The sequence below is a fragment of the Mycteria americana genome, chromosome 10 (assembly GCF_035582795.1).
Source record: "Mycteria americana isolate JAX WOST 10 ecotype Jacksonville Zoo and Gardens chromosome 10, USCA_MyAme_1.0, whole genome shotgun sequence".
NCBI classification, from domain to species: domain Eukaryota; kingdom Metazoa; phylum Chordata; class Aves; order Ciconiiformes; family Ciconiidae; genus Mycteria; species Mycteria americana.
This window is the reverse complement of record NC_134374.1, coordinates 3,408,513-3,431,663: the sequence shown is the minus strand read 5'-3', so window position 1 is coordinate 3,431,663 and position 23,151 is coordinate 3,408,513. Positions and strand designations below refer to the sequence as shown.

The window sequence follows — 23,151 nt, the reverse complement described above, 5'->3', positions numbered from 1 at the left end:
CAATAAAAACATGCTTTTGTGAGTTTACCAGGTGGTGTCATGGACAGAGTATAAAATTGAATTAGTGAAACGCAGCAGAAAAGGAGCCCTATATCTTAAGTGACAACATAAACTGTGTAATTCCTGACAGGAATTACAGTGATACTACTTCTTAAGGGAGGGAGCATTTGTACCAATGTCTATTGATCTTTGTTATCCATGACCCTTTGTAGGCAGGATCCATGGCCACCCCCTTTCTCCACTCCACTTGCACAGTCACATCTTTTGTGAGCTTGTGTTCAGATCTCCAGCCATGCTGGCATCCCTCCTGAGCTTGTAACAGGTACTCCAAAGATGGACCTCCAGAAGTCTAAATCCTGATAAAAGCTAAGTCAACGCAGCCAATTAAATTCCTTAAGTAAGGACCTTAAGCCTTGGTGCTGAAGCTGAGGTAACTGCTCCTTCCATCCCTTGCCTCAGGAAGAAGAGGAGGGAAATGTATATGGGACGATAAGTGAGGTTCTGCTCTTGGAGAGCCACACCTGGAAGGATTCTTCAGGTGTCCACTAACCTACTTCAAATCCAAACCTGAGATCAGCATTTTGTCTCCTCTTTGCAACAGGAGATGCTCGCACTTTCCCATGGGGATGTCTTTTATCCCTCAGAGAAGAACATCTGAGGTAACTTCCTTGGAAAGAAAGGGCAGGAAAAGAATGAGGCAAGAAGCTCTGGCATATGAATCTTTTTGTTCAGTTCTCTATGTGCAATACAGAGACACTTCTATTCTCAACACAGTATGAAAAACATTCTTCTAAAACAGAGTGCAAAGGGCTGTATCAGTTTCACTGGGAGACACTCATATTTATTGCAGTAGACTTCACTCGTGTAAAGACAGAGGGCTAGATCCACGATGCCACAGAGGCACATAATGAGATGGGCTTTGGTGCCTGTATGAAATACAGGCACAAACTGAGGCTCCATTTAGAAGATGGCAATCCATTTCAACCTCCTTCCCTCCAAACACAGTAGATGCCAGCCACTCCTGACCTACGGTGCCGGCTGATCCATGAGTAGCATTCCTCCCTTGAACAACCAACAAACTACGTTCTCGATTTGTACCACCCCAGCAAACATTTTGGCAGCACGATGTCAGGATTTTGAGAGCATTCAACAAATCAGGTTTTCCAGTGTCCATTTATTGAAGTCACTCCATATTGTTGCTGACTGATTCATATTTATAATGATAAAAGATTTGCATTAACATCCAGCCCTCTACAAAGGGTTTATTACTGAAATGCCAATTCAACCATAGTTGTAATGACCCTATTTTATAATGCACACATTTCAGGCACTTTTGCAAATGGTTTAAAAAAATAGAGCAGTTAAATTATGCTGCTAACATAACACGAATATGTCATCACACCCTATCAAGCAATTTCATATCAAACAATGATGTGATATGGAATTTTGCTGTTACGATACGAAAGAAGGAACTTGGAGGAAAAAGTGCAGTACTAGAACAACCTCCACCACCTTACATTCAGCAACCTGGAGTATCTTTTAGTTATGAGAAAGTCTAACTGACAGATGGAAGATAAATATGGACTGACATCTTATTAGTTCTCTTTTCCTTTGGTGTGTAAATATTAAATGGAGGGTCTCAAATTTACCATGTGATTTCAACCAGAAAAACTACTGTGTGAAACAAGAGATATTTCAACCCTAAGGAAGCTTTATTTTCAAACTCTGAGTCTTCAGGCTTTTCATCATCATATTTCTGTGTGCATTATACCACTAACAATGCAATATACAAAAAGGACAAAATGTCAGCCCTCAATGGAAATGAACTCACCACCCTTCAGCATTCAACAATCAGACCTTCTTTAATTTAAATGTGTTAGAACATCAGTCTATTATTCCTCCAGCTTTTTATAATGATTTCTAACACTGGCCAGACATTGTACACCTGGCTGGAAAATGTTTCTTTTTAAACAATGCAAGAACTAACCAATATGTAAACCCAATAATTAAATTACATTTAGCCGCTGGCCATTGTTATTCTGTACTACTTTTCCACCGAGGGAGCCATAGTGATCCGATTTAAACAGCAATCTAGCAGAACACTTTTCATTGCCCATGATTGTTGTGCAGAGTAAATTGGCTCACATCAGATTTGACTCTAATTTGGATTTCAGAACAGTTAATTTGAACTTAAGCACCTATGGAAGGGCTGTTAACAAGAGGTGTCTGCACTGGAATTCTTCTCATAGCTGTGCTGTTTAAAGCCAGCAACAAGAGCTCCTCATAGATCGTATATGCTTTCTAGCATACCACTTGCAACATTGCGCATGGCAGAAAACAACTTATCAGATATTTAACAATATCGAAGGAAAATAACATGGATGCACACAATGGATTCTTGCTATATGCATGCCAAGCAGAAGTAAATACGTTTCTTTTCAAAGTTGTAGCTACCTTGTGACTTAATCATCCCAGGATTAAATGTACCTTAGTCCTTTATTGTTGTATTTTGGTGTTTTAGCAAAGAATGTAGGGTCAAATTCTGCCCATTCATAAGTTACCAAGAGATCCATGGAAATATCTAAAGGCTGAATTTCATCATCATTAGCTATTACATTAATAGCACTAATGTCTTAAATCTTAATATTCTGGCTCATTAGCTTAGGTAAAAGACTGTTAATATAAAAGGTGTATTTTAACCAATCAACAGAATTTATAAAGGCTTTTGTTTTGTTTTGTTTGTCTCTTGCAGTATTAGTGGTTAGTACAGACACTAAATCATAATAATGCTATAATTAATAATGATAATATCATATAACGATATAAATATGAGATCTACTATCACTTTGGCTCAGACAGAGCTTAACTTAATTTTACCGTATCATAAATCAAGCCTGTTATCCCTATCCATACCCAGTTGGTTGATGAACTTTTTTCTCCCCACCAAAAGTACAACAAATTTAGAAGGGGCTGAAAGGAATCTGTGGGTTTGTTGGTTTTGGATTTGTTTGTTTTCAAACACATATCAAGAAACAAATTATTCTAAGAAAGGCTCAGAAATCAGTCTTTTAAGTGACAATTCTGCCTACAGAAAACAAAATTAAAAGTGTACAGAACATGTCTCAACAACCAAGATACTCCAGTGGTCAAAGGCAGAATCCTGATATTTTGGCATCTCATTAGAAGTCTCCTACTATCTCTAGAGCCTAAATGCAATCACAAACAACTGGTACAGCACAGACTGCTAAGCAGAAATCATGCAAACAGACTATTAGAAAGGAGAGTCCATTGTGACAACGTTAAAGAGATGTAAGTAAGTTCAGCTCATTGATATACAGTAAACCAGAGTCAGGACCTAAACTCTAAACCCAAATGTAAATTCTATATGGTTATATACAGAAAACACCATTGATTCCGATGGAATTGAGCCAAATCTGCAAATGCCATTTTGAGAAGATTCCAGCTACAAAGTCAAGCATCATTAGAGCATCAGTTACAGACACTGCCATGGCTCCAAACTGCTTGTGCAGTTTGGGGATAGGCTGTTTTCTGTTGTTGTGTTAAGAATAAAGAGTCAAAATGTGCCCAGAGTTGTACTGGAATGACTGGGAGTAGAAATGCATTTAAGAAATACATACTAGATGCATTATTAACTTGGTTTTGTTTGATTATTACCCTTTTGCATCTTGTGTTGAATTATGAACTGTATTTTAAGTTCAGATGTATTTAAAATAATTAGCAAAAGCAACACCAACATTTTATTTTACAATTAAAATATGTTCCTTACTGTTTTTCTTGTGTACTTGTTCATTTCCCCCCAGACATAAGTAATGTGTAGACAGATACATTGTTTATTTACGACCCCAGTGACAGTTAATGTGGCATATGTGCCTACAATGTTTGACAGATAAAATGAGTTATTTACAGAAGCTGGGTTTATTATGTATGAATACTGAAGCAGCTATAGTATTTGGAAACTTCTCCATTTATTTTCCCAAGAGCATGTTTCAGTGAAAGTTGTGCTTTTGAAGTGCTACATAAGAGGACAGCACAAATACTCAGTCCAGTCCAATCTATAATGCAGTCGTCATCTGTACATGCTAATTTCAGAGTTGTTCTTTCTGAATTTATTTTTACAGGTCTTGATCCAAACACTACCAAAGTCAATGACAAGTTTTCTATAAGCAACAGTGGGTTTGGAATTCAGTCCTTAAAAATAAAATCTCTGCAGAAGAGTAGGTTCATATCTGGGTGTCACTGGCATATTAGGGAGTAGGTATAGATGTATGAGAGGGGGGAAAAACGGAGAACACTTTTCATCTATTAACCTTAATTATAAAGGGCCAAAAATTGTTTCCATTGAAGCCAAAAATAAAAATTACACTGACTTTGGCAGGAGCACAAATTGATCCTCCTGGAGAAAATGCATTGATTTTCCCATTTTAGTAAATAAACGCAAAAGCTTAGACACCAGATTTTGAAATAATTACTTATATCTCTTTTACTTAAAGCTAAATGTGCAAGACTGATGTGCTGTGATGATTTTTTTTTTTTTATTTTTCCCAACAGTCTCCTTTACTCCATTTTCTATCCTTCAGTTTTGGAATCATTCAGAACATTCTCACAAAACGTTGCAGACAATGTCAGTGGCAGTGATCGCTGCTTACTGCCTTGGGTCTAAACCTGCTGCCTATGAAGCGCAGTGCTTGTTGTGCAAGCACGTTATGCAAGATGCTGCAACTTTAAGAGCCCAGTGTCAAAGGTAATCCCTAAAGAGACTTGCATAACAGCCACATGCAAAAAAATACCAGTGTTGGCTTTTCGTTGTTGTTTTTTTTTTTTTTTTTTTTAAAAAAAAAGGAACTCTGTAATTTTCCAAATATTTTTTTCCAAGAGCAATCTCAATAGAGCTGTGTGCACATTTTGCCTGATTTTCCAATGGTTTTATACACATCCTATATGGTATATGTTTTTATACATACATACAAACTCTTGCCATAGCTATCCAGGCCTCAAAACATTTGGAACCCTTTCAAGGAATATTTGTGCTGTCTATTGTGGGCAGACCTGAGTTATCTCAGCCTGTGTTTCAGGCTGGAAAAAAAAGTGTAAGCCTAAACTGAAGCTCTCAGCAGAGTTTATTAGCTCAGACACAGAGCTGTGGTAAATGCAGTCCTGTGGCTTTTTTGTTTTCTCTTCTTCAGAGCAGAGAGAAAGCAATCATTCACCAAGGAGAACCCTGTTCCAAAATATCTGCTATGTTCTTTGCCCAATGTGACACTCAATCCAAGGTGAGACTTTGCTACAAGGATGTAGGATTACAATAATCCATATGCAAAGTCTAGCAATCGCCACCATAAAAATACATGAAAAATGGTGGGAGAACACAGTTGAATCCTTTCTCTTATATACAAATACAGATGCTTTGGTTCTACACGTGTACTATACTCACCTATATACTTTGGTTATACATGTGTACTATACTCACCTCAAGGTTTAAGAGCAGTTTGCTAACTCAAAGCTTCCTAACAGAAAATACTGGATTGTTTCTCAGGTACCAAGCACTCACTTAAAATGTTCAGGCTTTTCTATGACAGCAGAGTACAGGTTGTGCTGCTATCCCAGCCACAGCTATTTGCAACATGCATCTGATGGTATATAAGAGGAAACTGGAGTTGGGCAGAAGTCTCATGCACAGCTTACCTCTTCTTAGAGTGGATGTATTAGTGATCTGATCTAAAAACACATTATTGAGGTCATTGCTACTCCCTGCAAATGATGCCGACAAGTCACAGGAAGAGGCTAAGACAGTTGAGAAGTCAGCCAAGAGAGTATCTTCCAGGTTTTCCATTTGTCCAGGTGGGCACTCCTGCTGCTGCCGCCTCTGGGCAGCTAGAGTCCAGCATCCTGCACCTGGGTGAATACCTGCCTTGCTCTTCCCTTGCACTTTTCCCCTTCTCAGGCCCTTATCTTTCTGTCATGTCCACTAAAGCATGCACTGATGCCGTCACTTTTCTGCTCTTCTATCTAGGGATTGCAGTGTCTTCCTCTCCTCCGGCTCCTGAGGCACACAGCTCTGCTCCCGACACTGTGGGCAACAAGCCAAACTTTTCTCCTCCTTTCCTCCTCTGGCTCCCACACCGCAGACCCGCACCCTTCCCCACGGCAGGAGAAACAGTAAGTGCTGGGAGCCATGGGACACCAGCACTGTGGTCAAAGCTGATCTTGCTTCGTTTTGAGAAGGACTAAGTGTGAAAGTAGCTCTGGGAACAAAGAGGAATTTAAGAAGTAATTGCATGATCCCATCAGAAAGAGACAAACAAGCAATGCCAGTAAATTTAAGCACTGAACATAACAGAGAGCATTCAGCTGAAAACTAATTCCCTTGGGTCTCACTTTTGGAGAGAGGACCAGAAACGACAATTGTTAGGGCCTGCTATATTTGTCTGTATTCAGGGCCAAAATCAGAAACCAGATGCAGTGAAGATCTCCACGTGGCTTTATGTCACAGGAGGGGAGGCAACAAAATATGTAATTCCTTTCCACTTTCGTCATGTGTGATCTATTGTGAAACCACAGCACTGTGCCAGGAAAAGCCTTTTCAGCCTCTGTATTGCAAGTGTGGATGTAGATCTAAGTGGTCATGTGACTGTCTATGTACTGCTTATCTATAATTTTACATCTGGATTTGTACATATGCACACACACAGAGAAAACAAACCGATTATTTCACTGCCAGAAAAATAATCATCTATGAAGTCCGCAAAAGCTCAAGTTCACAAACACAGTGCAGAAGTCAACTTTACTTGCAGTACTTTGAAGAACCAGGTACCCACAAGAAAGGGAAGTAAGATGAGATCTGCAAGAACCCCACAAAGAAGAAACGGCCTGGTTCTGGAGAAGCCCAGACAAGAGGCTGTAGCAGTTGGGAAAGTCAGGTAATGCACCCTCAGCATGTTTTAGGTGTTTCTCCATGTCCTCTGACACAGTCTCCTACTGGAGCTCATGCCTTCAGTTCTGGCTGCTCTTGAGCTGTCTCCCGTTTTGCCAGACAGCCAGTTCTTGGCTGTCTCCCGTTTTGCCAACACAAACTGCCACATTTTTACTTGCAGAGTTGCCCTCAGCCTGGGCTCCAAGTCCACTGGTGAGAGCAAACCCATTTCTCTCTCTATGCCCAGGTGCCCCCATGCCACCCCTCTGCCTGGGACAGCCATGGAAGTACCTCTGCTATGCTCCACTGCCACAGGCTTCATCTCTCTCTGGACTTCTCTCTCTCTCTCTCTCTCCACCATTACAACAAAATACCACGGGTAATCCTGGAGAGTGCCAGGTAAATACTCTTGCCATTATACACAGGTTTGCTATCATAAGGGAGTTATGTTCAAGCAAACTTTTTATTAAGGGCATGCCACAGAGATAGCATCTTCTTTCTGCCTCTGGCTGTTGACTTTAAACCTGGAAATCCCACTCAATAAGGATTTCTGACAGCAACAAAGTCCAAGGCAGCTTGCAGTAAAGCACTATACTCTATTGAAATAGTTTAAAGCCCAGCTCACTGCAATCACATCTTTACTCACTGGGCAGTGCCCCATGTTAGCTAATGGGAAAAAGAATGAAATATGGAGCCTTTACATAGTCAGGATCTCAAGTAAACTTGGCCTTGTTAAAGGACAATCCTTACAATGGTTTATCCGTGAACAATATTTCCCATGTATTTGACACAAATAGCCTTTTCTTCAGCATCAGAGCTGCACGTCTTCTTATTCCAGCTATTTGTTCTTGAACAAACATATTTATTGTGGCTAATGAAAAGGGAAATCCCTCTCTCTGTTCATGCCTCTGTTCCCTTCTGTCCTTCAGTGACCTGACATGTGCCTCACCCTAGAAACCAAAATGACTGGAGCAGCCAAGAACATGGAGAATTGTTCTGGGCTCCCACTCTGAAACCACATGCAAGGTTTGTTATGGAAAATCTCCCATGCTAGGCTGTAAAAATCAGCTCCCTTTTAATGTACTTAGTTATGGAAGTTGCCTCCATCACTTACCGAAGTCTTGCCTTCTCAAAGAGCTAGACTTAGGCTGTCCCTGTAGAGGTGCAGCCCGTGGTGAGGAGAAGGCAGAGTCTTCTCCATTCTTGCCACCTGCTCATATAGGTGTTAACAGTTCTTACAGGCAAGCTATAGAAGTCAGTCACCCTTTCCATAACACTATAACAGTTAATTTTATCCCAGGTCACTACCTGTCCTAGTGCCAGAGAATTAAGCTGTATCTACATCAGTAAGAAGCACAGCACCATAGGAGTCGATCTGTGGAGGGAAAGAGTTGGTGCCAAGAAGCCAGTGAACACAGTGTGTGTGTCTTGGGGGAGAGGAGGCAAAAGAAGGGGCTGCGTGGCACTAGTCTGACTTCTCCTGAGCACCAGGGAGCACCTGGAGCACGTTATGGGCACCCCTGCAGAGCTTCTCCTGTTTTCCTTTCAACCTAAAGAAATTTAGTTCATGTATCCTGAGACCACTCCCCAATGAACCAAAGAGCAGCAACTAAGGAAGATCAGATTTGTTTCCAAAGTGTACTCCTAAGTTAAACTATAATGCTAAAAGAAATGGACCCTTTTTCTTTCTAACACCTGGCTCTTGTAACCAAGCAAAGTCAATAGTAATATGTTATTCCTGATTTAGCTAAACATCTGAAATCTGGTTGCTTATCTTAAGTCTTCATTACAGCTAAAACACTGGTTCTGAAAGGGTAGGATGAGAATTATAAGTAAACAGGCCACCTCTCAGAAGATCTGATACTTGGGACTAGGGACTTAAAGTATGTAGAATACTAATAAAAGCAGAAAAAACATTATTATCAAAATAAATCAAATATATTCAATATATCAAAGTATATTAAAAACTGTAGCAAACAATTTTCTTGATGAAATGCAGGTGCAGTTACATCTTAATAAAATGTGTTTACAAAAACAGCATTTGCAAATTTTAATTTTTCTTCTCCTGTGAAGAGCAATAACTCTCTATATCCCTGTTACATCCTACTCTTGGTGCTAGTCCTAAATAAGTTTTATTCAGACTGATCATTTATGGCCCAATGTTGCTTCTTCTATTCAAAATCAGAAAGCCTTAGTCCTCATGTGGAATTAGTGGGATTACTTGCACAGCAATGCCAACATCAAAGGGTAAGACACGTCTAACCTAGCTATATTTTACAATCACCGCTACACCCCTTAGAGAAGGGTCTGCTCCTCAGTCGGGTTTATTTTGTTTATCTGGAGTACAGCAAATGAGGTATTTTATGTTTTAAGGAACTGGCAAGAACTAGTTTATCACTACATGGAGGGGGAAAAGCAACAGCAGTTGTAAGTACAAATTTAGTGGGATTTAAATGTATTTCTTTGTATTCACATGCAGAAACTTTTTGAATGCAGCCTCGCCTCCATTCCACTCTGCACAGTCATTTTCTATCTGGTGGTGGAAGAAATAACTTATGACAATGAAAAGATGTCAGCTGTTGGCACAGACAGTGCATATCCCCTCACTGGCTTTTTGTGACTCCACAGGCCTTAGGAAAATTTAATGGTAAAGTTTTGCTTTCAGAAATATTGGCAAAGCCCTAAATCCCTGATTTCCAAACTTGGATCTGCAAACCATTTGTGGTCCATGACACCACAAGGCGTGGTCCTCACCATGAAACCATGTTAAATGGCGACCTTTGTGATCATGGTATTGTGCAGCAAATGATGTGGTTGCTAGGATAATTGCTTTGAATAAAAATTACTCTTTTTAATATTTCCTTAGCTAAATTTGTGCCATATTTCATGTCAATGTGTAACTGTATGTGTTGGCGGGAAGGGAAGATGTTACAGTCTCTCTTTCTTCCCAATGCAAAATATACTGTGAAGTTTTACTTCACAAGGAAGCCGCTTAAGAAAGCTACTCCTGGATGTAAAGCAAGGTTCAAAATTGAGCATATTCAAGTGTCGTTAGCATGTGCTAGTATAAATTATATATTTTTCGAGATGTTTTTCGTTTCTGATGACATGCAAGTTAGGGTTTCTTGGCATCAAAAAGGATTAAACCCCACAGACATAGGTTACTGACTAGGACGTGAAGCCTTCATTCTGGGTGAACTCCAAGAAATAAAATCCAAATCCTGACTTCTGCAAGTGACCTGAGGATCTTTACAGTTTTCTAAGTTTACAAAGTGTCAGCGTTTTAACATATTTAAGAAAGAATTATCTCAATGTTTATTTATTTAAAATACTGGCAAATGTAAATGAGTGCCTGGATATTTACAAACAGCAGAAGTAATTGCCAGCTTGTCTTGTGGATTTAAGTGTCACAGCTTGCAGCTCAGTGAAATATAACCCAATGAGTTTACACATCTGGGGGATATAACAATGGGAAATTACTCTGAGGAAGCGTGCAAGGGAAAGCAGCATGTATTAACTGAAATATGTTTAGACTGGCAGTATTAATTGGCAGTATTAATGGGGATTGAGGCTTACACCTATGATCACTGACTCCTCTCAGAGATCTTTGCAAATCCAAGCAAAAATAGGCTCATTAGCCTGGAAAGTGACTGAATCTGTGCTTACCTTGCCTCTTCGTCCCTCTGCTCCCCAAACCTTTTCTTTACACTCAATGTTATTTTACAAATGGCTACTTGAACAGCAACCATAGAAAAAATTAAAATCAACATCTACCTTCTTAAGTTCCCTGCACTGGATGTACACAAAATCATCCCCACCAATGTGATCGTGGGAGATCAACCCCAGGATGCAACTTCAGGAAATCTCTTGGAGGTGGTTCCTACGTATTCTTTTGTCATGGAAAAGAATGCTCATTCCCTCCCTAGGAAGAGGAGTGGATCCTCCCTACTCTGTGGGCCAACCATGGCCTCTATCCTCAGTTAGGAGTTAGGTATCTATAATGCTACCATAGATATCTCTACCTCCCTTGTGTGTATTAACGTAAGAGTACGAACATACCCATTTGTCCGGTCTCTTTTACATACTTCACTGAAGTTATGCTATACTGCTGCTCTCAAGACTCAGCATGAGGGAACGGGAAACAAACTTTGCAGTGACAAAGGCAAAAGTGAATTCTTCTACTCGCAACAGGAGACCTAGTGTTGGTACTTCCTACACCATCATGATTTTCAAAGGAAAAATTTTAAAACTTCCTTTGGCGTGAGATGAAACTCTTGGCATTTTTAAACTGTTTTTCTCTTGCTTTATTACATGAGGGAACGATTTAATGTTTCTTTTAAAATGGGAAACCGTATCACTCTCTGCCATAACGAAAGCCTGTTTTAGATTGTTTTATTACACAATTTTTAAATGCATATTGCCATAGTATTTCATAGGAGTGTATTTACATTTACCTTTCTAAAACACATAGTATATTATGTTGCAATTAAAAGCCCACAAACTCAATCTGATATTTTTTCACTAATTTATTCCCAAGCCAATATGTATTTTAATGTTCCAAACCATTGCTAATTAACACATGGAAATATTTTAACATGGATTTTGATTAATTCCATTTAACAGTCTAACCAGTGCTAAAACATATGTGGTGTGTCATTTCTTTCTTTTGAAGAAGGCATTGGCATTAAATCTTTCAATCTTCCTGAGCACCAAATGCTAATTTCAGGAAGATTAAATAACAGACTGCAGCTACAGTTTCCTTCCTTTACTTCCCAGAAGGTGAAATGAACATATTTATGTGGGAGGAATTTCTTTACTGCACAAGCCAAAATACAGAAATTAGATTTTTTTTTTCCTTCCCCAACATTGCTAATACACCAGCAATCGCCTGCCAACTAAATAACTTTAACCTATATCTGCAGTTCATGGAGAGTTGCCAAGTTATATGTTCAACTTTCTTTCACTCTGTTTTTTTATTAAAGTATTCCCATATGATGTTTTCACCTGCAGCTCCTAAATGCTTTTCCATACTTGAATCGGAGACAACTAGCTTATAGTGGGGTGGCTCTGGCCATAAAGATGGAAATGCTCATATAAGATCCTGCTCTGACTTTCACACTTTGAAGGTATGTTATAAATATGATTCATATGGTATTGCTCTATCGGTTTAAAATCTGAGTATGATTTTGCATGTCAATGAACTAAGCATACAAAATACCCAGAGGTATGCATGCGAGTAAGCATCTTACGCATGTAAAAATGCAAGAACACAGAGCAGGAGGAGGCTGCCTTCTGGATCATGGGTTCATTGCTTGCATATCGTATACAGCTTTTAACAAGATGGAGTTTGATAAGCTTAAGAGCAGTTAAGCACTTCTGCTCTTGCGATGCCCACCAGAAAGCCGACCACACCTGAGTACTGTAGTTCCTCTTTCCCCTGTGGCGAGTCCAGTTTCCCTGTCCTCACTTCCACTGTCCATCCTCCGCTTCATGGTCAGGCATGTTCCTACTGAAAGCTGAAGCAAAGGTTCACTGTACGTTCAGATCACACCCACATCCCCTTCACGTCTACCACACCTCTGTTGCATAAGTAACCTTTTCTTCTCATTCTTTCCCTAGGCCTTATTTTACTTGTTGCAATATTCCTTGTAAGTCTTCATTTAGCTTGACAATATATGGTACTATCCCTCCTCCTTTATCTTACGCTAGCTGTATTTCAGCCTCAACTGCTAACAGAACATCTGAACAATGGTTTGTGTTTGGTTTCCTATTACCTCTACAATATCTAATCACACATTCTGCACCATTCAGCTGCCCATATTCCTAGCATTTGCAAGAGAGCATTCCAGTTGTTTCTTACTGATCTATGCCTACCAGATAAAGCAAAGTCCAGTTTGCTACTTGACTACCATTTTCATCAGGATTAGAATTTTCTTCTCCAAGTCTACATTTATGCCCACTGATTTTCTTGTATTTTCTTTATGCCTCTCTTTATACATTTAACAGGTGTGTGTTGGATGGAATGTTTTCATCATATTCACTAAATGAGTGGCCCTGGGAGGAAGTAAATTATAACTACTAGCAAGAGTCCCCGCTCTTGTTCAAGAAGCAGAGGCTGTCCTGAGAAGCCACAGGTTCAGTCCCAGTGACAATTCACAACAGCTGTCATTGTCCATGCAAAAATGTGTGCATACACTCTTGCCTGTACTTTAAAAAACACGTGAATTTTGTGTTCTCAGACTATTTAAAACCTTGATTCCTGTGCTCTCTACAGAGAAAAGAACAGAAGAATTTGTGGAAAAAACATCTGAAAACTATGACAGGAAAGAGCAGTGAATATGTAGGTAGGTTCTTTCAAACTAGCTGTATGGTATTTCAAAGGTTTGCATCGGATAAAAAAATATTTAACATAGCTGATGGTAAAGTTTACAAATGGCCATTCATTCTAGCACAGAAGGCCAAACGCTGATACCTGAATACCTGCCAATCCTTTTCTCAGTAAGAAGCATGCATGCTGTTCACTCGAGGGCTGATCACAGCCCAGAGTGAAAACAGACATCATACAAAATTCAAATACCTGAAAATGGCATTTTCTCATCTTTTCTTACATGACCATTCTTTGTTTTACAGTTCACAGAAAATATATTTATTAAAGCAAGTCATGCTGCAGAAAAAGTGCAAAGGCTCCAACTTGGTTACGTCTGCTGGACTGGCCCTAGAGGAACTAGGGCCCTTGTTATCTGACAACTAAGCAGACTATCAAGATCCAAGAGCATCCTTCCTTATGCATTTGCATGCCAGATGGATGGAAACAAGATGCTGAAAAATTAGTTCTACCAAATCCTGGTCATTATTCCAAAAGTACATTACCAGTCAACGTGAAGATATCACAACACTTAACACTGTTTTAATATGGCTTGTGATGTTTTCCCTAAATTAATGGAAGGAAGCAGAAAAGATGCAGTTCTAGTTATGGAAAAGCAGCAATAATAATGCTTTTCCATCAGGTATCTGAACAATATTCCTCTAAGGGTGAAGAGTAAATATTATAACCCCCTGTCCTAGCCAGATGCACCAAAGAACTGAGGATCACTCATCAAAATGAGAAACAGGATTGATAAAGATTTCTGCCTTCTGTTTGATTAAAAAACCTCTACAATTGTGCTGGTTTTGGCTGGGATAGAGTTCATTTTCTTCCCAGTAGCTAGTATGGGGCTATGTTTTGGATTTGTGCTGGAAACAGTGTTGATAACACAGGGATGTTTTAGTTGCTGCTGAGCAGTGCTTACACACAGTCAAGGCCTTTTCTGCTTCTCACCCCACCCCACCAGCAAGGAGGCTGGGGGGGCACAAGGAGTTGGGAGGGGACACAGCCGGGACAGCTGACCCCAACTGACCAAAGGGACATTCCACACCGTATGGCGTCATGCTCAGCATATAAAGCTGGGGAAAGAAGAAGGAAGGGGGAGGGCGTTCGGAGTGATGGCGTTTGTCTTCCCAAGTCACCATTACGTGTGATGGAGCCCTGCTTTCCTGGAGATGGCTGAACACCTGCCTGCCCATGGGAAGGAGTGAATGAATTCCTTGTTTTGCTTTGCTTGTGTGTGCGGCTTTTGCTTTACCTATTAAACTGTCTTTATCTCAACCCACGAGTTTTCTCACTTTTGCTCTTCCGATTCTCTCCCCCATCCCACTGTGGGGGGAGTGAGCGAGCGGCTGTGTGGCACTTAGTTGCTGGCTGGGGTTAAACTATGACAACAAATTAAACTGGCTGTAATGAGTTTGAGAAGTACCAAAGTGACTGTTCCATAGTCACACACCAAATCTATTAGCAGAGTTATGAATACACCCTACACTCCCCCTGAAGCTGTTAAATGATGCTTCCACATCTTTGCTCAAGCAAAACAAATTCTACTACTGCTCTCCCCAAAGCCTTTGAGGTCATTTTACTTTGCGACATTTCATATGACACTGTTTGAATAACAGTATTTCTTACACTTAACTTGGACCAGTAACAAGCCACTTATAAGCAGTTACTTTGGCACTGGGAATTTCAAAAAGGTTTAAAAAAAAAAAAAAAAATCACTTTTCGAGACACCATGAGACTGACTCTTCACAAATAGAGGTACTTTCATTTCACTGAGATTTTTTTCTTCCTCCCAGCATGAAAAGGTTAAGAGTAGCTTAAAAAACAAAACAAAAAAACACCTAACAAATGCACAATGGGGAAGAAGCTATCTAAACCTTCCTTTCTCAAACCAAATATACATGGTCAGTTCTTTTAACCACACCTATTCAACTGACTTTAATTAAAGTGCCCTGTTCTGCAGTCTGATCTGAAATGCAAAGTTCCCATTAGTCACAGTGGTTCAAAATCAGGCCCCTAAATATGCTTATTAATGTTTGATTTAAAATAAGCAAGCTGTCCTCTTGCTATTCCTGCAAAATAGCTTTGCTAGCAATTGTCCAAGCAATCGGACAGTAGCCTTAGAAAGGCCACAATAAGAGGTCTTCAGTCGAGTGGTGTCATATGGTCTTCATTTAGAAGTATCACAAGAACATTACTTCTCACAGTATTTACAAATGAAAAACATATGGCTGTAACCTGTAATACTGCAAGAAATACTGCTCTTTGGGTTTGTTTTTGGCCTCAGACTTTTGAAATATGAACCAAGCAAAGGGATTTCAGCTTAATGCGTGATTCAGTCCATTCTTCTTCAGAGCTGAAAGTCTGGGGGACTGCTAAAGCTTGCATCTGAAAAAAGTGATTTGCCCACAGCTATGGTAATGTACTACAGTTGGCAACTAGAGTAGCATGTATATCAAAAGGGTGTGGGGGTGGTTAATTAAAGACATCTACTTTCCATTTAATTAAAAAAAAAAGATATTAAACTGGCTTTGGTTCCTATAAAGAGTTTTATAAGTCTTATATAAGCCTCTTGCATTTACTATTTAGGTTCAATCAATATGGTTATCTACCTGTCAATTTTTCTTGCTCTTTAATGCAGAAAGAGAGCAGCCTTTTTTATAGCTAGCTCAGAAAGTACTAAGCTAATCAATACATGCAGCGATAACAGAATGATTTGAAACACATAACAGAAGCTTATCACTTTGCAGTATACTGAACCTGTCAAAATATTTTCCGAGAAGTAAAGTGAAAATACAAGTTCTCCATTTTTTATTACTTAAGTGGGTGGTGACATAGATGTTGTAGGTCTTTTGGATTTGTTCCTAGCTTTGTGTTTTTGGGAAAATTTTGTATACAAGCATTTGCTACTTTGTAGGAACATGAGGCCAATTTTGCAGTGAGATTTAAAAACTCTGCCTTGAGAATCAAACATGATCTCAATTGCCCTTGATTTCCCACCCCTAAACATTTATTGGAAATCCATGCATTGTTCTGGAGAACTGAGCATAAGATTTTCCAGGAACGCATCTTCTGATGTTCCCACAGACCTTAAAACCTTTTGTTTTACTCAGTACTCTCAGTAATTTGTGTTCGAGCCCAACCTGAAAAGTACAGGCTTTCTTTCAGCTATCTCCTGCTGAGTTAGCCAATTTGAATTAATTTGTAAGCATCTGATTCCTAGAGGTTTAAATATACATACATGTATCAAGATTCTGGATTTTAATGCAGCAGAGAGAGGATCAGTTGTTATTGTGGTCTCTAACCTCTACCCTTTTTTAAGAAATGCATAGGATTTAACTATGCAGTCCTCTTTGAGTGGTAAGTAACAATCACCTGCCATCATAGAATTTAAATAGGTGGAATTCTACAAAATACAAAAGTACTTTGCAATGTCCCGGGCTTGCACGATTTACCAAATGTTAAATGCAAGCTCAGAATTAATATGTATGTGTATGCAAGCATGTATGTAAATACAGACTAAAGAGATGAAAGTTAATAAGAAAGGAACAGGAGATAATGTTTACAGGTTAAGGCTTTCTATAAATTTTTCTATCCGTTTCAGCTCCAGTGCCATTGTTATAAATTCTGTGTCATGATATCTGGTGCATTTCTGCATGTCCCCCTGAAGTCACACAATGGCCTTACGGCCTCCCAGTTCTGAAAGGTCTGGTTCACAATTTCTGAATCTCAGAGGCTGCCAAGCCCGGGTGCTAGTGGTTACATTGGGTTTTGCTCAAGGCACCAAACCATAAATCTTTAACCTTCTCCCTTAGAAAACAATACTGATAAGTAAAACGAAGGAGAAAGGTAAAAGAAATCAAAAGGATCACAAAATCATAAAGAAATCCTTACAGGACATAACTAAAAGTCTACAGAGCCTCTGCTGTTCCTATTTCTCTACCAGAAATGCCCATGCATGGTGCACACAGGTCTGAACTAGCTCTGTGTGGGCGAGTCAAGGTCTGGAAATCACACAACAGCATCTATTCAGAGGCAAGGATTAGTCCATGGGTGCATAAGTGCTGCTAACACTACATCCTGACTCAGTCTGGTAAGTCTGTGTGAACTTACCATGAATCTCTACAAGCTCAGAAATCACTAAACCACAATCCATTGCACAGTGGAGTCATGCCAGCAGCAAGGCATTAACAATGTTGTCCATGCCAGAGGAGCTGAAAGATGGATGGGCATCTCTGAGGGCAGAATTGGGCCCAGCGAACGAGCAAAGATTCTTAGAGCAACACCTCAAGTGACACAAATTATGTTATAAAATTGATCACTTCCTTACACATGGCAGAATGCTTCCAGGGCACTCAACATCCTATTCCATTAAGCCATGATAAATGAGACCATATTTCCACATCAGTCTGAACTCATCTTTTAAATCTGCTTGTTCACATATTTGGTTACTTATTCCCCTCCCCCTCCTTAAGATAGCAAAACCTGTCTTTTTCTTTTCCAACTTTGCACATTTTAATAGATGCCATTATTGCAGGACCATCACCTAGGAATTTTATTTCTTCACAGAATTCCTCATCTTAAAGGCATGCAAAATTTTGAGAGAAATCACTGAAAAACATTTTGTGTGCAATCTCTATGCATACACTCAGCAACTTGAAAAAATGGACTCAAAGATCCAGGAGAGACACAGAACAAATTATGGAGAAATGCCCCAAAAAAGTAACTCTCCTACTGCTAGTTTGAAGAAGATCACCACCACCACCTGGAACAGTGTTAGGATGGAAACCCATGGAGCAGGAGCAAAATTGTTTCAAGCAGATCACTACAGCTAAAGGTGGCTAGGGAAGGTTCATAAATTGATAAGCACCACCAAAGGATCATAAGCCTCCACATCAATTGTATAAAGATTACAACAGAGCCACTCGCTGCAGTCATTCTGAAAAGGTTATGGGTTTCACAGGTGTGCACTGTCAGTTCTGATTAAGCTTAAACTAAACCAGTTATCTATAATGTTGGATTGGAAGGAGTTTTATTGCTGAATGCAGGGTAAATCAAATTCAGGATACACATCTGTGGAAAAACACAGAGGGCCAAAGTTCACAGTCCTGACATAGGCGAAAAAATTCAACCCTCCAAACTCAGGAGGAGATTTGCCTGTAAAAGATCCATCAGTCTCGCTATTGTCATAAGTTCTGTATTGGAAAGGAAAGTTATTTGTCACCTTAACACAGGTTTGGGTTTTCTTTCCCTCTTAAAATTATTGTTCGCTCTTATAACACAGACTGTTTTAAGATTATTATCTGCATTCACTTCCAAAGTGCCTAAAGTTTACCATTCATTTGATCATAAATGAAATTAATTATACACCTATACTTTTCACTACACAGGATATAAACTAAAGCAGCTAGAGCAACAAATTCACAATGTAATTTTTCATCTGTGCGACTAGGAATCTTTCCAAGAACAACAGTTCACATCAGAGGTTCTTAGAGCTACGCAAAAAGACTGTGGGTGAAATCCTGCACCCAAAAAACATTGCTAACAACTCAATTGATTTCAACAGTGCCAGGATTTCACTCAAAAATTAAAGGAAGAAAAAATGCATTCTTAATAGTTGATACAAGTTGCAAAAGGTACATTCTGTTTCCAAAAATACTTTGTATTAATGCTGCACTTTAAAGTGCCTCTATTGACTCATAGTGTTAATAGATGGCAAAAGTGAAAAAATGTATTTGCTTTTGCAACACCATTATTCCCTTTGCATGCAATTATTTACTTGCCAAACAATGCTAGCGACAAATCGCAACAGACTATGAAGCCATCTACATCAGCAGATTTTTAACCTAAGGTAAAAATAAACAGAAACATCTGTAAAGTAATCTTGTACAAAGCTACGTTTATTAACAAATACATTTTCTAATAAAACACCATCTGCAAGCAACCCTCAGCTTCCACTTGATATAAATAGGCCTTTTACTGTTTTCAGATGCAGTTCCCAGAAAATTATTCCAAGCTCTACTGCAAAACACATCAGTCTTTGTTGCTGCCTGGAATGTTAATAAATAACATCAAGTTTTTAAATAGTCAAACAAATTATTGGCTTGAAACAATTATTCCAATAGAAAAAGCTGACCTTTTGCAATAAAGTGGTTTAAGAATGCATCGCTCCTCATTCCTAGCATAAAAATATTACCAAGCAGGGAAATATTTTGGGGAAAACAGAAAGCTATGAAAAACCCATATTGCAATTCTGCTCATACGTACACTATAAACCTACCTTGCAAAGGTTACTGCTTTAGAGAAACTCAGAATAAGAGAAAAAGTACACGGAGTATAAATAGTTCAATTGGTATCCTTATTATACATCTGTGCTTGGAACGGACACAAATATGAACCAACTAAAATGTTCCTCACAGGACCACTGTACTGACCAGCAGTACAAAATTCAACAGCTTGAACTGTTGGTAGCAGAGATGGGGACTGAATCCCAATATTAAGAGCTCTTCAAAATGCATAAAAGCTTTAATGGGACACATTTTCATAAGCGTTACTCAGAACTTAAGCCACATTAATTCCATTAAAAGCAATGGGAATTTAGCAAACTCTGCAAATAAACTCCTTACTGGTAGAACTATTTAGTACCACTGAAATTTGAACACTGCCATTTTTCCTTAGATTTTAAAACAGCAATCTTTCTATCAAACTAGCTCCTAACTGAAAATACAAGAAGAGTGAAAACTGCAGATGAATGGAGATACTAGAGTTCTCTGTCCAGAATTCTAGCTGGTATAAATGTATTACATCCAACAGAGATCTAGTCTTTTAATATTAATTGGAAACAAGCAATGTTAGTATTCCAAACTGTGCTTTTAAAACTTCATTAAATATTGCTACTGGGACTATCACAACAAACTTTGCCAAAAGTAGTCATGCACATTCTAGAAAAAAAGGAATGTTTTAGACCATAATTCCAGGAAGTGGAACTGCATATTTCCAGACGAAAACATTCAGTGCATGAAATACTAAAGTGGTACAAGAGAGATGGTATTTTAAACTACTTACTTCAGTAACAGGAGGAATGTTGAGCTTTGGTACTTTGTTCTTCGAACTAGGTGCATTCACTTTTCCTTCCAGCAGTGTTCCAAAGGACTGATTTCCATAACCACTCTCAATTTCTATCGGAGGTTTCAGTTCAGGTGAGTCATTGGGTACCTGGTCCTGGCCGTCCATAGGCCTGACATAGGCTGTAGGCTTTTGCTGGACCATGCTGTTTTTACAGTGAAGTCCTGGTGGGAAATTCTGGGTGGAAAGACCATTGTTCGCAGATAACAAAGATGTGGAAGGAAGTGGAGATCCAGGACCATGACCTACAAACTCAAGCTCTGTGGGTGACTTCGAATGACTGTTTTCTTTGTAAGTATGTTCTCCAGCTGCTGACTTTGAATGAGTATGCCTCCTCGAATGTGAAGATGCTGCGATAGAATTTGCTTCCTCGGTTCCTCCACTTTTGTGCTGCTCACTCTGACAATTATAGAGATCTTCATACCTGCCCTGTGGCTGGTCATGAGAAGAACTATGCTTTGTCCGACTCTGCTGACTACTGGATTGGCTTGGCTGGGCCCCACTAGAGTTGTGACCACCACGTGGCCAGTCTGTCCTCGACTTTCTGCTGCTCTGGTGACTGTGTAGCAAAGTAGAATTAGATGACAATGAAGAAGGTGGAGGCATTGATGTCGATGAGTGGCCACTGATCTGATGAGATGGGATCATCCTGTTTCTTGGTTCTGGGAAAAAGTTCTGTTCATTTTTGTCAATGGGTGTCTGTGGGACAGAATTCTTTGGGATTCCTACAAGGTGGCTCTGGTTAGAATGGTTGGTTAACAGGTCCTTCATCTCATCATAATTTCCCAATGTGTTCTGGACACGGTTTGCAAGTGCATCGCCTTTATTTGTCTAAAATATTAAGAAAAAAAAAAAAAAAGGAAAAGGGTGAGTAAATTCCTGATTACAAAGTTACTGCTCAGAATAGTTGTCTTAGAAGATGGCAAATGTTAGCTGTTTAACGGTGTCATGCTGACATTTAATTTAATTTCAATTACATTTTGCATATGTTATGTAAGAAAAACCTATCAATAACTGTGTTCAAAGAATCTCTTGAAACAGGCTTGCATGAGTAACACTTGTACACTGCTTCCCATTTTCTTAAATATGATCTCAGAGAAGTGTTTAAATTGCATCAGTTATGGATGTTAGGAGCAAAATAGGCTAGTTTTATGTCAGAGATGTTGGGCTTGTACTTTTCATATCGTGCAAAACAGGAACGTGCAATTACTGGCTACTGAGCATTTGAATTGCAATCACACAGTTTATTTAAGTATGTTATTGCTCTATCAGCCCCTTGACCCATAGTCCTGCCATAAATAGAAGCTGGGTAGTCTGTAATAAACATATAGCGCCAAACTCTTCACTCCAGTGTAACGCCAATTACTTTTCTATAGAGGGTTCGGTTTGACCTGAGGTATCTACCATCTGAATCTAGAAAAGAAAAAGCTTCTACCCACTCAAATGCTACAGTAGCTTCAAATAAAAGATCATTCAAAAATATTTTCTTACAGAACATAAATAGACATGATTGCCACATTCATAAGTATCGGGATTCTTCCGTTGTCTGCGGGCTGGCTGTATTTGTGATTTGTGCTTTTCTTTGAATTCCAGTAATTATTAAATAAATACTGACTCATCTGTGTTTCACTGCTATTACACTTTTTCTTTTGAAGCATGAAGTGGGGTTTTTTGGTTCTTTTTCCTTTCCCTTTCACTTGTAAAAAGCTGGACAAATAAGCTGGAAGCTATAATTAATATGCAGTTAATTTCTCTCTCTTCCTGTTCTAACTCACCCCACAGAGACCCAAAGTACCAGCCTTTTTACTGACCTTTATGTTCCATTGAAACGACCAGCAGAGAACTAAAACATCTTATTCCCCATGCTTATTACTTTACAAGACTCAAAGGATAAAAACAAAGCAAAACTATAGTTCCTGTTCAAGCACATGGTTAACTTCTACAGTCTGGAATTAAATGACGAAGTTGCAGTGTATGTAAGATACTTCAGGATACAGCCAACTATACTTTTACATATGTTTGGGTTTTTTTTCCACTCCATACAGCAAGTCGTGCCACAGTCCAAAGACACCTTAACACCAGGCCATAAAGATGGGGAAAGGCAGCACTATGAGCTTGTGCTTGGTTAGAGTGTGTCACACTTCATTCCTTGACGAGGGATCCTACTATGCCACTGATCCCATTTTCCTCAAGTATTAAGCAGAAGTTTGAGTGATGAAAAAAATCCATGCATGGATTTCTTCTGAAATATCTGCTTGTATTACCCACTGCTGAACTAGTCAGGAGATGAGAAGAATATTGCAGAAAAATATTTTTTTTTTCCTTAGTACTGCACATGCCATAAAGAATGCTGAAAAAGAAGATAATAAATGCAAATTTCCTTTTGCTCATTCTCAGGGACTGTAACATATATTACCACTGCACTGAGGCAGTGATTTAAAAATTAACTGTTCAATGTTGTTCTCATCTATATACATTTTGCCAGTGCTCCTAACTGACACAGTTAATAATCCCAGTTGTGGAGAACCACGAATCACTTTTATTCACTAAATCCCTAGGTTGGTCATTTTAGTGGCAAAAATTATATTCTAGCTAAGCCAAGAATAAGCTCTTTGTATATGAGCAGTCTCCTTCAACTGAGTTGCACAATGAGGTGTTTGGGCAGCAGCCAAAACCAGGCGCTCTCTTCAACCCCCAGATTTAAAACAAGGAGATTCCATTGTGCTTA

At 39.2% G+C, this 23,151-nt stretch overlaps 1 protein-coding gene across 3 annotated transcripts in view; it reads right to left on the bottom strand.

Annotated features, from left to right (window-relative positions):
* AFF2 (ALF transcription elongation factor 2) overlaps positions 1-23,151 on the bottom strand; it is a 345,448-nt gene that overhangs the window by 225,726 nt on the left and 96,571 nt on the right. For all 3 annotated transcript variants that reach the window (XM_075513358.1, XM_075513356.1, XM_075513357.1), the window contains exon 3: positions 20,364-21,254. In XM_075513358.1, coding sequence (XP_075369473.1) covers positions 20,364-21,254 — 891 coding nt within the window. The remainder of the gene's footprint in view (positions 1-20,363; positions 21,255-23,151) is intronic.